General features: G+C 37.4%; 1 protein-coding gene across 3 annotated transcripts in view; it reads left to right on the forward strand.

The window, feature by feature from the left end:
* The first annotated feature begins 1,032 nt into the window (after positions 1–1,032).
* creb5b (cAMP responsive element binding protein 5b) overlaps positions 1,033–16,241 on the forward strand; it is a 107,279-nt gene continuing 92,070 nt past the window's right edge. For 2 of the 3 annotated variants that reach the window (XM_049480423.1, XM_049480425.1), the window contains exons 1-3: positions 1,033–1,105; positions 15,029–15,106; positions 16,150–16,185. In XM_049480423.1, the coding sequence (XP_049336380.1) occupies positions 15,053–15,106; positions 16,150–16,185 (90 nt within the window). In that variant the 5' untranslated portion in view covers positions 1,033–1,105; positions 15,029–15,052. The remainder of the gene's footprint in view (positions 1,106–15,028; positions 15,107–16,149; positions 16,186–16,241) is intronic. The other variant, XM_049480424.1, reaches the window with a different exon arrangement.

A 16,241-nucleotide genomic window follows, 5' to 3' on the forward strand; every position in this document is an offset into this window, starting at 1 on the left:
TATTTGAAGTGATCCCTGGTAGCATTTTCAAACTGAAGGCCAGGTTCCATATAATAAGGGGTTTCAGGGACAGACAGAAAAGTTTGCATCCCAAGTAGAGACTAACATGCATGAAATTAACATGCTTTCCAATGAAATAATCTACCAAACACAAATTTTCTCACTTTTTATGCTATGATTATATTATTTTGCTCTGGTTTAAATCACTTGATAATTTGGTGTCACGGTTGGGAGCAGGAATGAGACATGCAAGTATTTATTAAAATCAAAGGAATAAAGAAATAAAAAAACAGAAACTAAAGGAAACACTGATCACATAGATAACATAGGACCACGAAACCTGAATGACATTAGATGTACAACCAAAGACAAATAACACTGGGACAAGGGAGACTATAAATGCAAATGGACAAAAAATACAAATAAAAAACACCTGGGACCGGGTAACAAGGGGGCAGAGCTAAAAAACGAAAAATGAACATGTGAGCAACAGGGGCGGAGACACAGAATAAAGACAGGGCATGTGCAGAGGAGGGTAAATAAACCAGAGAGACGCAAAACCAGACGAGAAGGTGACACTTGGAGCATTTTGGAGTCCAGTTAAACTTGAGTAAAAAGTGCTAACACCCATTACAGACAGTACAGGTCCTAATGACAATAATACAAACTTTAATGTTTTTTTTAATGTAAAAATGTTTGCAGTATTTGCATTAAGACATTTTATTATAATTATTATTCTTTCTTTATTTTTTATCATTTAATTAATTGTTTGATCCGTAAGTGATATGAGTCGTCTATTTTTCACTTTAAAGTACTTTAAAACTCAATGTCCTGCAAGAAGTATCCTACTATCTCCAGCCTGAACTCAGCCAGCTGTGAGCTGTGAGTGTTGCGGCTCCTCCTCGACCCCGCCCACATCCCTCAACCCCCGCCCCGTTTCCACGAAGCCCCTCCTCGCGGACCGCAATGATTTAGAAGTTCAGGAATCCCACGTGACGTCACCGGAGGGTGATGTAATGCTTCTGTAAATAGCTCGTATTGTAATCTCTCCTCAGTCCAGCGTGGTTCCTTCAGAAAGGCGCTGCATCTTCTCCGCGCTGCTGTGGTAAGTCTCCAGGCTGCTGCTGTGAACTGTGTGTAGACTTTTCTGCTGCAGGAGAAACAGAGAGAAAGAGAGAAAGAAAGAGGGGAAAGAAAAGAAGAGAAAAAACAAACGCACGCTCGCGGGCTGCGTGAACTTGAGCTCGTGCCGTTGGCGGTGATGATGGCCGTCCGTGCTCTGGAGCTCGAGCGCGGGTGACAAGTTGCTTTTGTGCTTTGATGCGTCCCGGGGATGTTTTTTTCCCTGACGTTGTCGTTTGGTGCTCCGAGTTTTTTGAACGTTTGAAAACGTTCCTTTGTGAAGTTTAGCTGCAAGTAACAGGTTTGTGTTCGCTCGCGCGTGTTTGTTTGCATGAGGAGCAACAGCAGAAACAGCAGGAGCTCGTGCCGTGATCTCCAACCGGCATTTCTGCGTTTATCAACGTTGAATAAACGTCAGCGTCATATTAAGTTCATATCACCGTTTTGATTCTGAAACATAAATCAGTGTTGGTGCTGAAACATTGTTTTGACATCTTATCTTTTTTTTTAAACATTAACTAAACTCTAGCCAAAAAAAACTTTCCCTATTCTTTCCAAAAGTATGGTGGTTCGATAGAAGGTTTACTAAAAACAGTAGTTCTGTATGTACAGAACAATGAACACCATGAAAAACTGTGCATGTTGATGAAAAGGTTCCTCAGATGGAAGCAGAACAAGTAAAAAAAAACGTTGACAAGTTTGTTCACACACTTTATTTACTTTCTAGTTGGAGTTTAAATATTTTATCTTGTGATCAAAATGTAATAAAGTGGTGATACAGTCATAATAATGATCATATTTACAAGATACATACATCACGTTGAGTGATGTTCCAAGTTAAAATTTCAACATTGATTTATGTCACTTATTAACCTTTTCATAGAAATTATTTTAAACATGTTCTCTATTTTTTAAAACTCTTGAATGTAGATATTTTCTTTCTATTAAGTCATACAGTCAAAATATAACAATAAGATGTTAAAAACATAATAATGATCATATTGATACGACAAAAACATTCCACTAATAACAAGTTGATACAGCTGACATTATTTTAACTATTTCAACTTTGAAGGTCGGTCATGTGCCAGCTGGCTAAACTTTGCTTTGTTGTTTTGAAGTTTATGTCACTGAAGTTCTTGCTGCTGCCCTCGTCAGAGAACCGGTGCCCAGATAGTTAACATGCATATGTGGTGGTCTGTATGGGTAGCTTAATGGACCCGGCAAGTTTTGTTCGTAGGCTTTTTTTTTTCATACTGGCTCATGAACATTGGATGTGGATGTCAGTGATGGGACCTGTAGGGGTTGGTTAAACGTGGGCTTAATCTGGGTTGTACATTGGGTTGCATGCACATGGAGCGTGGATGAGACCCATATGACACTAAGGTGGTCGGACTGTGTGATATGGCCCATTTGGGAACAAAGTAGCCCAAAACACGTGCTGCTACAAACTTATTTCTAGCCCATGCCCACATGAAAGCCACCTAGCCCATGTTGCACCAATATGAGCACGCTCACTCGCGTGCTTGTTTGTTTGTGTCTGTCCCGGTCGGCCGGGCTCGCGCTCTTGCTCTTTTCCTGCGCGCGCGTGGTGACAGCAGCTGCATGCACGCTTCTGCCGCTGCTGCTGCATATTGTGGTGTTCCGTGCAGGCACATGCAACTGGTGCGCGCGGGTTCTCTGGGACCTGTACCCATTCATTGATCCGCGCCGCGCGTGCACATGCTTCCTTGCCTTCACTGTGTGCTCGTGCCGCCTTTGATATGAAAGACCCCCCGGGTTTTGCTGCTCTGTCCCGCAGGAGGGGCAGACACAGCGCGAGCTGACAGCCAGCAGTCTAGCAACCCACTGTCTGTCTGTCTGTTTGTCTGCATGCATGCATGTCTTCCTGTCTGTCCCACTGCGTTTAGATCTGCGTCGCTTTGAATCTCGCTCGCTCTACAGTATAGTTATCTTATCGCGTTTGTAAATTTCTTTGTTTTTTTTTCAGTAAAAACACGCGCTCTGCAACAGAGCATGACGTCATGCTGCAGGCCAGCCCGTGTGTTTGATTAAGCGCTGAGATACTGAAGGATTGAGGGTCTTTAGTGCTGAGCCAGCACACCGGGGGGTTTCAAAAGCCCACAGGCTGAAACACTGTTTATAATCTACAGTCCCACTCACTAATGACGTCTAGACTCACTAGCACGAGCAACAAATCAAGTGACTAATTAATGGTATTAACACTATTATTGTTGATTTCAGCTCTTATCATAATTAACCAATAAGAGCCCAGACCCATTTCTGAATATTGATGCCAAATTCAAAATTAAATCAGATAAATTCAGTGAGCAGCTCATTCATGTTTTTTCTTATGGTGGCCACATAACATGACTGTTAATATTTTAAGCTTAAAACCTTGATGTTGCACAAATTACACTTAACAGCATTTTCATAACTTTTTATTTTAACATTTTGTTCTAGCAAGCATATCAGAACTAGTTATACGAAACATAAAACTAACATTCATTTAAAACATTTGTATTGTTAAATGTTTAGAACAGATCAGTAACAATAAAAAGTACACTTTAAAAAAAGAGAGCTACTTTTATCTCAAATACTAACCAGGCACACCTACATTTTGTAGCTAACTAAATAAGGTCAGATAAATGAACGCACATTAACACACTGCCCTGTAGTGATGCTGTCAGGATGTTCAGTAGCTATATGTCGCTTAGAAACTTCATGAGTTCAAAGTGAAGGACCTTAGCTTTTAAAGGGTGTTAAATTAACAGCGTTTATGTTCATTTCACACTGCGGGTGTTAAATTGTAAGAACCACAGTGTTAATCTAACACGAACAGTATTAATTTAACACTAGCAAATTAACCGTGTGCTACTGGCAACTACTACTATGTTTATAATATCTGTGCATATCAGATTTTTTATTTACAGCTGTATTAACTTATTAAAACTACTAAATGTAAAATTAAGATTTTTTATTATAAAATTTTGGATTTTGTTTAAAAGGAGCATCACATCATTCATTTCTAGTCTAAATTGCTCTAAGACAATATGCTATTTTTTAGAGTATAGTAAGTATACAAAAAAATAATAATACAGACAGTAGATTATTTTATTTTATTATTAGGTTACATCATGTTTAAAATAAAGGGTATTTATGACATATCTCTTTTAGAGTTTAGTCATTGTGTAAATACAATTTTGTTTCTTCAATTTCTTAAATCTTATATTTGTTTGTATTTTTATTAATTTTATCACCTACAAATGACTGTAAAAAGTTGAAAAAATAGATTATCCTCATTCTCTTACAAAAACCTCACATCTCCAAAACAGCAGCTTTACAGGAGGAGAACAAAAAACCTTCATAAATTTCAGTTAATACCAAAAAATATAATAAAAAAAAATGGAAATAATATGAGAAAAAATACAAAACATAAATACCACATGCAGAGTATCATTAGATTTTAAACAAATGTCAGATGTCAAACATTTCTTTACTTGGTAAGGCTACATGTTTTTCATGTTTTTATAAGGTGTCATTATGTGACAGTTTTTAAGATTTATGTATGCATAACATCATTATGATAATAAATAAAAAAGTATTGCTGCCAACCACATGCAGTAAGACACAGATGTGACTAATGGACAATAAATATTAGGGAATACTTGGCAGCTGAAAATATTCAACAGAAAATTGCAAAAGAGATCTAACCATACAGGTGATAATTGCATTTTCTTTGACAAAAATATATATTTAGGCAGTTTTATAAATGCAATGGTGAAAAAAGTGTCAACATTAATCAGGACCTGAGAAAGCTGTGTTTGGCCTTTGGCCAAATGTTTAATTTTGTTCGGCTTGATTTTGGCCAAACATTTTAATTTCCGTGCTTCACTAATAAATATACTGTAAATATCACAATTGCACAAATCAAATTTTTTTTTCTAAACTAAAGTTTTAGAAATTTTGTAAAAGTAATAAAACCGAACAGGGCCTCATTCTTTCTGTCTTGCTCGCTGCTGCATGCTGTAGTTGTAGCTGAACTGGAAGTGTAACTGCCTTCAGCTGTAGAAGAGTGACATCTTTCAACATCAGCACTGTAGCCGAAGGCCGCTCTCACACATTCCTCCTCCAGCTTCGCCTTAAAACTGTGCAGATCGTGATTTTCTGCAGCTGTGTTCAAACATAATGCTGTAATGCTGTGAGTATTTACAGCTCTGTAAACTGTAAAGTCTGTCCGGTTTGTCCTGCAGACTTTTGTGCTAATTTTTAGTTCCAGGTTCCACTTGTTCTCATTAGGTAAAAGCTTCAGGACTGATACGAGTTCTCTGCATTAAGACTTTAAGTTTGCCTGTGAGCAGGAGGTGCTGTGATTGGCAATAGTTGAAGGTTGCCTGTGCGGGGCCCCCTCGTCTGTTCATTATGAGGGGTTCATGACATTCAGTGCATTGTCTGTTTGAGCCTTATTCCTCGCCTCGGGCCTGCACTGATCCAACCTTGAACTTGTGCTGTCAAGGGCCCAGGGATCAGTGTGTGTGTGTATATGTGTATGTGTGTGTGAGTGTGTTGGGGGGACTTGAATTGCAGCGCAAGTTTGTGCTTGCCGTAACCTCCGCTCGCCTCCTCCCTTACCATACTGTTTGAATTCTCTGCCGAAGCTGGAGAGACATGAGTTCCTGATGAAACTGTACTCTGCTCCTCTAACCCTCGCGCGCTCGAACACATCGGGACCCACTTACTGCCAAATGTAACCGAATTTCCTCTGTTAAATGAAAACATATCAGCGAAAGGAAAGTCAAGTGCTCTTTTTTTTTGTTCTGATCGGTGCAGTCGAGCCGCCAGCGTCCGTGCATCACTTACAGACCTGTGCTGTGCTGTGCTGAGGTCAGACTGTCTAGACTCCTAAAGAATTGAGATTGTTAGCCTATAAAGGAAGTTTCTCACTATCATGCAGAAATCTTAAATTATATATATTTTTTTTACTTTTTGAGAATGAGAATGTGAATCTGGTGGATTTTTCTTTTTATATTGTGTAAAATTTTAATGATAAATACATAAATGGATTAAAAAAATACAAAAATTCTCAAAAATTACTTGAGAAAAATGTTTTTAAGTAAAGAATTTTTTCCCCTTTATTTTTAAGTTGACATTTTGGAGATCCGAAGTTTTTGCATGACAGCGATGGCTTGGTATTTGGTCAGCATCAAACTTTAACCTCTTTTCACATTCACACATCACACATTTATGTAGACTATAGGCTGCATTATTATGTTTACTTTATTACATGTTAACGAATATGCCAGTTATGATGTAACTTTAATGTGTCTTTCACTTTCACTAAATTGTCTTTTTTATTTTTTTAGTATTTTTAGTGTTCATTATTTAATCTGGTATAAATATTAAAAATACTTAAATAATAATAAAGCTGAAATTTAAAATACTACATTTTAGACAGTGTTGTTCAACATACTTATTTTTAACCCTTGTGTGGTGTTCATATTTTTGTTACTCATTTACTTTGTTACTTGTATTTAATTCAGCAAAATTAAGCAGTTTTACATTAAAATGCTTTACACATGCTTGCTTCACCTAAATTGCAAGCAATATAAACAGCTTACATGGTTAATATTTGCCCTTTACCTTTCTTATGTTACATTTCTTTCAGAAAGTGCTACTCTTTTTTTATTAGTTTTTAATAAAATGTAAAAGAAAATGAATTAAACTCAAGATATGAGTAGAAAATTTGTTTAGTTTCAAATTTTCAAATGAAGCAATGTTTATTAGCCCTTGGCCAAACATACTGCATGTAATATAAATGTGTAGGGGGGTGTACAGTGTGTGTTTATTGAAAATGTGTTTTGATATATGTTTCTCACAAAAAATGAGCCAATGCCAATGAGTTTGAGTAATAAAAAATATTTTTTTAGTATCATTTGATGAAAAATGAAAACGGGTCCCACAGACCTGAACACCACACAAGGGTTAAATAGATGCTCAGTTGCTCTGTAATATTTATTATACATTGTGAGTAAGCCATACAAAATGAAATGGATTGGCATGTTAGTGTAAAATAAACTTATCTGACACAGAGAGAGTTGGCTAAGTTTGATTCTCAATTTCAGAATCATCTCTGTACTAAAATGCTTTCAGGAATCTCAGCCATGGTAGTTTTAATGTTTTACACATTTAGTTTAGTGTTAACTAATAAACAATGGCAGATTGAGAGGCAAGTTAGGATGAAAATGTTGCAGTTGCAGTTTATTTTTTTTTTGTTATTAAAGTTTCTGCGAACTTTTTTTATACGTTTTAAAAGTCTCTTCTTCTTTCATTATTATGTTTTATTTTGTGCACTTCAAAAATGAAATATTGAACTTGCATAAAAGAAGTTCCACACAGCTGTTAAGCAGCTTTTGAGATACTGTAATCTAAAACATTATTTATGGCATTTGTAAATAAAATCTAATATGGAAAGTTAATTAAACATAAAAAAAATAGTTTGTGAACTTTATTTCAAATGATGAATTAATCCAAATTAAAACAGGTTTGTACTTTATGAAAGTATACTTTTGCATCAGTGCAAAACACCGGAAACTTTCTGAGCCGTGAGAACAAAGACAGGGTCTATACCGGGCCTTTAAAAAAGGATTTTGCATACAAATCTTTTACTGTTAGACTAACTGTAGTCACGCTTAACTGTACACATCTTTAAGTTGAGACAATTTGGCAGTCAGTCTGTCACCATTGTCAAATTGAAAGTGATTCGAATGATGTGGCCTTTCATTAAAGCTTCGTTAAAGTGTTGAAATCATCGTAGTGGAGTAGAGAGAGTGTTTGGTTTAAAGCTCACTCGCTCATTTAAGACTCATCTGTGTACTATGATGCTGTGATGCTGTCAGGAAACTGAGTGCTGGTGCTTTTTATGTCTTACATGTTCAGCTTAATACAGATGTGTTCCACTAATAACAGTGGAAGAAGATGCTGCTGTACAAGTCAAATAATTTAAGTTCGATTAAAATAATTTAGTTCATTAGCATCATTTAATATACATGCAGCAACAAAACACATGTGAGCTGGTTATTATACATATAGTGAATGTTATGTCTTGGTAGAAAGTTACCCAAAAAGTAAATGAAACACACACACATAAAAACACACACAAAAGAAATTAGTCAGAGGAGAAAAAACTGCACATAAAGGGTTAAATAAGTCAAATGATCTGGTGGTAGATGGATTCAGGAGCCAATGGGATTTAATTTTTTGGTGTATAGGGTCAGTTCCCTCGGACAGTGATTAACTCTAGTCATATATTATGTTTTTCTTTTAATGAAGACTCTCTATCTGTAGTAAAACACTAGGCCTAATCCATTTCTAAAAACCTGACCATAGAGTTTTCTATTTATATTCAAATAAAATGTTCCTTCCATTAACAGAACTATAAGTTAACTGCTTCTGTAGGGAACCAAAGTGGCTCCTCAGCCAGTTCTAGTACCCCTTTTTCGGGTAAGAGAATTTGTAAAATATGTAAAAGAAGAGCGCCTTCATTTCAGAGGATAAATAATAGTAACATAGCACACACTCATACGCCAGCCTGAGCAGCTGTGATGACAGGCTTCGGAGTGTATGCAGGATGTGCTGGGTTTGTGGCCACACACACGAGAGAGTGCAAGGGCATGTGAACCGTGTGTGTGTGTGAGTGTGTATGTGTGGTGTGGACCGCAGGGGTCTGATCAGGTTGCGCTCTGAGTTCTGCTGTTTGAATTAGGCCGGCCGTGATATATCAGCACCAGAATAACCAGCAGAGGCTCCTTTACGTCACCTCAGAACGCTTTGGACCACATTCTACGGTATGCTTGATTGTGGTTGTGTTTGTGTATTTGCTGATGAATTAATATTAACATACTGATTGTTATACAAGCAGCCGTGAAACATATTTAGAGACCACTTACGTTTCTGAATGAGTTTCTCTGATTTTGCTATTTACAGGTATATGTTTGAGTAAAATGAACATTGTTGTTTTATTCTATAAATTACGGACAACATTTCTCACAAATTCCAAATAATAATATGGTCATTTAGAGCATTTAGTTGCAGAAAATGAGAAATGGACCTCAAATAATGCAAAGAAAACAAGTTAATATTCATAAAGTTTTAAGAGTTCAGGAATCAATATTTGGTGGAATAACGCTGGTTTTTAATCACAGTTTTCATGCATCTTGGCATGATCTCCTCCACCAGTCTTACACACTGCTTTTGGATCACTTTATTTCACTCCTGTTGCAAAAAATGAAGCAGTTCAGCTTGGTTTGATGGCTTGTGATCATCTTTATTCCTCTTGATTATATTCCAGAGGTTTTCAGTTTGGTAAAATCAAAGAAACTCATAATTTTTAGGTGGTCTCTTATATTTTTTCCAGAGCTGTAGATGTAATAAAACAACACCTTAATTCATAGTTAATTACACTCAGTTTTTCTACTTTCTATTAAAAATCTACATAAAATGCTGCATAGTCCAAGACTAGGCCTAATCCCTAGGTTTGGGAAAACGCTCTATAGATGTATAAGTTTAAGTGTGTGAAGAAGCTTTTAGAAGCTAAGATAAACAGCAATTCTATGTCGCTGTTAAGTAGCTTTTTAGATACTATACTTAGGTACATACATAAAACTTAAGGTCAATTTGTGAGTCCAACCAAATAAAAAAATATATATTTTAAATAGATGCACCATTTTATGTTTACTGAATGCATGATTTGGCATCATCTCAACCACAGACACATTCTGAATTTGTGTCAGTGACAATGTTTGAGCCCTCAGAACAAACAAAGGAAGTATACTAGATCTACGTAAAAAATATGTTATTATGTGCATGCATCTTTTTAAGTAATTCTAACTAGAATGCTGTCAAGTAAAAGATATGATGCATTCATTGTTAGACACACTCTGCCTCTGTCTGCACCTTTGAGTTAAATCAGCTTATAACATTTGAGTTAAGTCTGATTTCTAGATGTAAAGTTTCTGTAAAAAAATGTAAGGTTCTTTACACGAGAGATGTAAAAAGTACCAGAGATCCAGACTTGAGTAAAAGTTGAGGAACTTGAGTAACGTGAGTAAAGGTCTCTATCAAAAAGTGATTTGAGTAGTAACTAAGTACATAACTATTCAAAATGTATTGTACCTAAGTATATAAATAGTTTATTGTAAATTTATTACTGAAGTATTGGAAGTAAAAGTTCAGAACTGTTTTGTGTTGTTATTACAGAAAGCAGTGAAAAGTTCTGGTGAGAGTGCATAGCATCTACCGCTCTAGCTTTAGTGATAATGTGGGTTTGGAATGATTCCTAACATTTTCATAATTGTAAAGAGTAATGATGCAGAACATAAATAATTTAGTGAAGTAAAAGTGGAAGTAGAAAACTAAGCTCTACTTCATTACTATACATCTCTGCTTTACACTCACATCTCTATAACATAAAATATCTTTATGAGAACCGAATATGTTTTTTTATTTGGCATCACTCAAAAACGTTTTGTGGCACTTTTGTTTTTAGAAATGTATGAATGATCTTCAGTGTAAAATTTGTCTCTGACCACCTCCTTACATTTAAAACATTTAAAACTCGTGAGAGATGAGTTCACTGCTAAAGCTTCTAATAAGAATAATGCTGCATTGAGTGGAAGGATATATATTAATAGACACATACAGACACATACGTGTCTCATCATCTCTATCACCAGTAATAAACTGATAATAACCGAATGCCTTGCAAGTGTTCTCTGCTAGCTATCTAATCTAATCTGACCTAACATTAGCTTATCAGCTAAGCCCTTGTCAAGACTGCATGGGTTTGCCAAAATGTTTGCCAAAAAGCTGCGTTTTCCCACATGTAGAATAGCTGGACCTGCTGCGTATCAGACGTGTTCTCACTACAGAAAATATTTTGTGTGGTTTAGGCAAGAGATGGTTCCTGTGTAGCACATACAGGAGTTACAGCCAGACCCATTATGACCCATTATGAATTCTCAAAAAAATACCTGCACAATTCAAAGTCCAGGTAATGTACAGTACAAATGATTTAAGCCATTGCTTATCTGGATAATAGAAAAGTGCATGTGTAAAAGGGCGTTTAGACCACACATCTTTCAGCCTAAAGGCATGATAAAAAATGATGCTTATTGATTATTAAATTGATTACTCTAGGGTTTGGCTAGTTTAATAACTCTGTAGCTGTAAAACTGCACATTACTAATCAAAGCAACAACACAATACAACTACTGGTGATGTATTTGCTCTTACAATTGATTTTAGAAGTACAACCTTTGTAAATGTGCTTGTTATTTTTATTTCTGTAATTCAGATTATTAATGTGTTATAATTCTGTAACACAAGAATGTCTGATTAGTCTGATCACTTTCTCTGGTTATTTGGTTGTACATGTGTTACAACAAAGTTATTAAAGGCACAGATAAAATAATAATAAAAATATTCACTTAATTTTAGAGCATATTTTTGGGTATATTTGGCTGCCCCAGAACAGTCACCAAGGTCACCTACAGTATATGTTATATCAGGCCATGTTTCTTGGCAAGTGATAGACAAGTGCATGAAAGAGCCGTAGTGGGTGAAGATGTACAGTCAGTCAGACATAAGAGCAAGTGCATAATGGGTTGGTACTCTGCCAAAGGAGTAATTAGAAAGGATGACATGGTGTAGAGGTTCAGGCAGGAGAAGATACAGGGAACTCCTGAAAGAGGCGAGAGAATAAGAGTTTTTTTTTTCTTATTGCTGGTTCTCATTGCTCTGGTTCTCTGCTGGAGTCGCCCTGTCCAGACCAGACCAATGTGTCCCAGAAGGCCGTGTGCTGGGGCCTGGCTGGAGGCCTTCTGCCCAATGGCCTGTCAGTGGGGAAAAAGTGCTCTGGCTAACGTAACGCCAAATTTGAATGTTTTGACTGCACGAGAGGAAACAGTTGGCTAGACCGAATCCTGAGGGGGGAAAAATATTGCATGCAAATTGTGTATGAAAGCGTTCATGCAGTGGAGCTTGTGTGCCTCTAGAGAGAGCTAACCTGAAGAGGTCTGAAGAGAGCTCTATGTGCCTCGTTTTTCATCTCTCAAAGCTCCTAATATGTTTATTTTCCACGTTTTTTGGAAAGGGAGGTGTTTGTTAGCTGTCTAACCAGCGTGTCAATACATACCGTAGCCCATGGCCATTAGTCTGGCTGCGCTGCTGTTGTATATGGAGGACTCGACTCGGGCTTTCATGCGCTATTAAGCCAGCTACTCATTAAGACTTGTAGACCGCAGGACTTTCGTACTTTTGCATTTTTACAGTGACATGGGGCTAAAAGAACTCCATTATAATGCCTGGACTGCAACAGTATTGCAACAGTAACTTTATTTTTGTCTTTTTTATGGGTCTGACAATACTGTGTGAATAAGTGACATTATGTGTCACACTGCAGTGTGACATCAGGAACTCTATGGTGGGTTGGGATTCTAAAACTCCTTAAAAGTACTGGTGGTTTCTGCTTCGTTCCCTTATCATCATAACTAGAAAAACTCAGTTCTTAGCAGGTCTTAGCATTGCTGCAAGTAATTACTGTTTAGTAATCACAATCACATTATGATAGCAGCATTTTCTACTATGTAATCTAAATTATCAAAAGTTACAGATTTATGTTTATAGGTTTACTTTGCAGCAGTAACTTTATTTTAGCTTTTTTTATTAGACCTGACATTACTGTGTGAATAAGTGCCATTAAATATCACACTGCAGCGTGATTAATTCATATTCACATCCAGGAACTGTATAATGGGTTGGGCTACCTCAGCTCAACCCCAGCATGAACTTAACCTCAGGATCTAATCATAGATGTGTAGTCACTGAGTTACATAAGGCCGCACAGGCCTGAACTGGGCCAGGCAATCGGAGATACACACCAAGTGCCTTTGATATCATCATCTCTGGAAATAGAAGTAACCTCTGGAGCCATGTGCACATGCTGGCGGGCCTGGATGTATGTTCCACAGCCTGCGGGCCTGATCCCCAAACATGACAGCTGTGGAAAACTAGCAAACTGCAAACCAGCTCCCATCAACACCAGTGCCAAGGCCCAGTTACACAGTGCGTGAGGGGAAACGGAATAGCTGGCATACCATTCCATTGTCGGGCTGTCACTAGTGGCATTTAGCAGCATCATGGCACTGAGCAAGGGATCTCGCTGGAAAGAAAGAGAGAGATAGTTACAGATAAAGAGAGAGCTGGAAAGAGAGAGAGAGATTCTTCACCATTGATGAGAAGGAAACATATTGACTACTTGTGAGATGAACACTAGAAATAGTTGGAAGTTTTGCCAGTGTTTTGAGACATGTTTTGCCTCCATGTCCCGGGTTATAAATTATTGCTGTGTCCATCTGATGCTCGCCCGCTCGTTATCATCCTCATAAACATAGCCTCTATTATTTGCCATTATTAGCAGTGCATCTCAAAACTGACCTCATCCTGCGGCTAGAACCATAGCCCTTTCTCAGTGTGTGATCTTGGGTGTTTTTGCAGCCTTTTTGCTTGATGTTCTTGGATGTGATCTTACTCTGCCCTAAAAACTGAGGATTCATTGGTTGGTGATCTACCGAGGAAAACAAGTGGAAATACCCAGAATTCATTGTAAATTGAACATTGATGTGATGATTTTTTTAGTAGAAATAGGTTGTGGAGTTGTCAAATCTTAATTCATTTGATATAAAGAATTATTGTTTATTCTGTTATTTTGTGAGGTTTGTATACCCTGCTGTGTTAGCATTAGCTTGCTCAGCTGGTTAACTCCATATAGTATTCACTAAACTGATAAGTGGATTTTATAATCTACAAATCTACATTTAATATAATAAGAGGGCAAATACTCCTCAATAGGTCTTCCATTCTTGCTAGCTGCCAAGTACATTTGTCCATCTTGGTATTGAGATTATAATGTAATATAAAAATTTATTATTTTGTTACTTGTAAGTTAAGTACAACATTTGGGATCACTTTTTGGTCATCTTTAAATCCACTAGTCTATTCCCATTGGCAGTTTAGTTTTGGCTGCCGGCATAATCTCTTAGCACAATGGAGGTGTCCTCAATACACTGACACTCACTGTCAGTGTGTAGTCATTCTCCCCCAGGCTACATTTAGTAAACTTATAGGCCATATTTAGTGGTTAACTGCTTGGCTGTAAAAGCAAATCATGATTTTCTAAGCTGCTAACTCATGCTAATTCAACATTTTCTGTCTTGTAACAGAATTATGCCCCCAATAGTTGACTCTTATTATTAAGAATAAAATTTTGTTTGTAGGTAAAATTACTGTAAAATAATTGTGCAAAGAAAGTAATATAAAACAGTTCTGGGTAAACACGACTCAATAATTTTGATCAAATTATTTAAGTGAATTCAGCTCACTCAGGCTTACAGTGCGTGATTGGCTGGATACTGGGAGGACAGCAGGGTTGAGGGGTCAAGGCAGTGGCCGGTGAATGGCAGTTTGTTGACTCCCAGCCTGTTCAACCGTCACCCTGTTGTGTGCTGGAGAGCTAGTGGGTAATTTACACCTCGCACTGTGGTCAGCGGCAGCACCATGGAGACACAGAGGCAGGGTGACACCTCAGGCCAGTAAATACACCCCATCCCACACACACCTCCTCTCAGTGCTACCCCAACACAAACTTAACCCCAGCCGCTCCCACAGAGTACCAGCGACTGAACACCCAGCCCCTCTCCCTGAGATTCCAAAACAGTCTCGCCACAGGTAGCCCTTCTGAGCATCAGCGGCACACGATCCAGACGCAACACAATGCCAAACAGAACATCTGCCCTCGTGTCCTGCAGGCGAAGCAGTCAGGAATTCTCTGTCTGTGTGTCTTTGTGTGCAGGTTTATGAGGAGCCGGTGACAGTGATGAACTCCGAGCAGGAACGGCCGTTCGTGTGCAGCGCTCCGGGCTGCTCTCAGGTGAGTCCAGCAAGACAAAGGCGGGGATGAACGCATCGGTAACTCGAGAGAAACGCTCTCAAAGGGAAACGCTGCTGCACAGAAAACAGTGAAATGGTACCCTGCTAAGAAAACTGTTAGCCCTCTGGGACTGCAGTCCACAAAAGCTTTCCAAAGACAGAAAAGATGATCATACAAATGATCATACGACAAAGTCTGAGCACACAGGAATGTTCAAAAACTGAACAAAATCTCTACGAAATTCAAAACTCTAACTCTTCGGAACCACCGATAGTTCCTGATTTTTTCCCTCATGCTGGTTATATATAAGTACAATCAAAATGGTTTGCATTGCTATGCATGTAGTTACCAATTAGTAATCCTTAATCATGGAACAAAATTGGTTAAGAAAGTCTTATCAAATTGTGAAAGCTGTAGGTCATTTTCATTCTAAACAACTAGAATGAAATTAATTGGTCAGTCTTCAAAGAACTGATGAGATGTTTTTTCTCCTTTTCTGGCCCAATGAGGACAAATTAGTTTAAATGATTAGAAGCTACAGCTTGAGAGGTTTCATCTCGTCCTACCAGGTATGTGCTTGCATATGACATGTTTGTTCCTAAAATGAGATTAAGAAGAATATCGAAATTATGTGTTAAAAACAGTTCTTAAATAGTAAATAGTGACGGTAGTGAATAGTGAGGAAAATAGTGAGAAAACATTTTTTTTAGGAAGAAGAATGTGTTGTTCTTATTTCTGTCCATCATTTCTTTCTATTAAGTAATTTTACACATATATAACATGACATTCCTACTTTATATAAATGCATTTGATGAGCATCAGAATAAATCTATTTATAGACATTTACACACACAATTAGTTATAATATTAAAATATTATATTATTATATTATATTTAATTAAAACATGTTTATTCATTATTTATAATGGCACTTGTGAGATGGGATATAAATATTAGGCAGCAAGTAAACTGTCAGTTCTTGTTGAGGTGCTCAGAACTGAAAAAACAAGAAACATTGACAAGAACCAAATTGTGTTGTTTAGATGGCTGGGTTGGAGCATCTTCAAAATGAAAGGCAGGTCAGTACCTCCACAATATTAGGAATGTGCTTTTAATGTTTTGGCTAAAGTATTTT

The sequence above is a fragment of the Astyanax mexicanus genome, chromosome 6 (assembly GCF_023375975.1).
Source record: "Astyanax mexicanus isolate ESR-SI-001 chromosome 6, AstMex3_surface, whole genome shotgun sequence".
NCBI lineage: Eukaryota > Metazoa > Chordata > Actinopteri > Characiformes > Acestrorhamphidae > Astyanax > Astyanax mexicanus.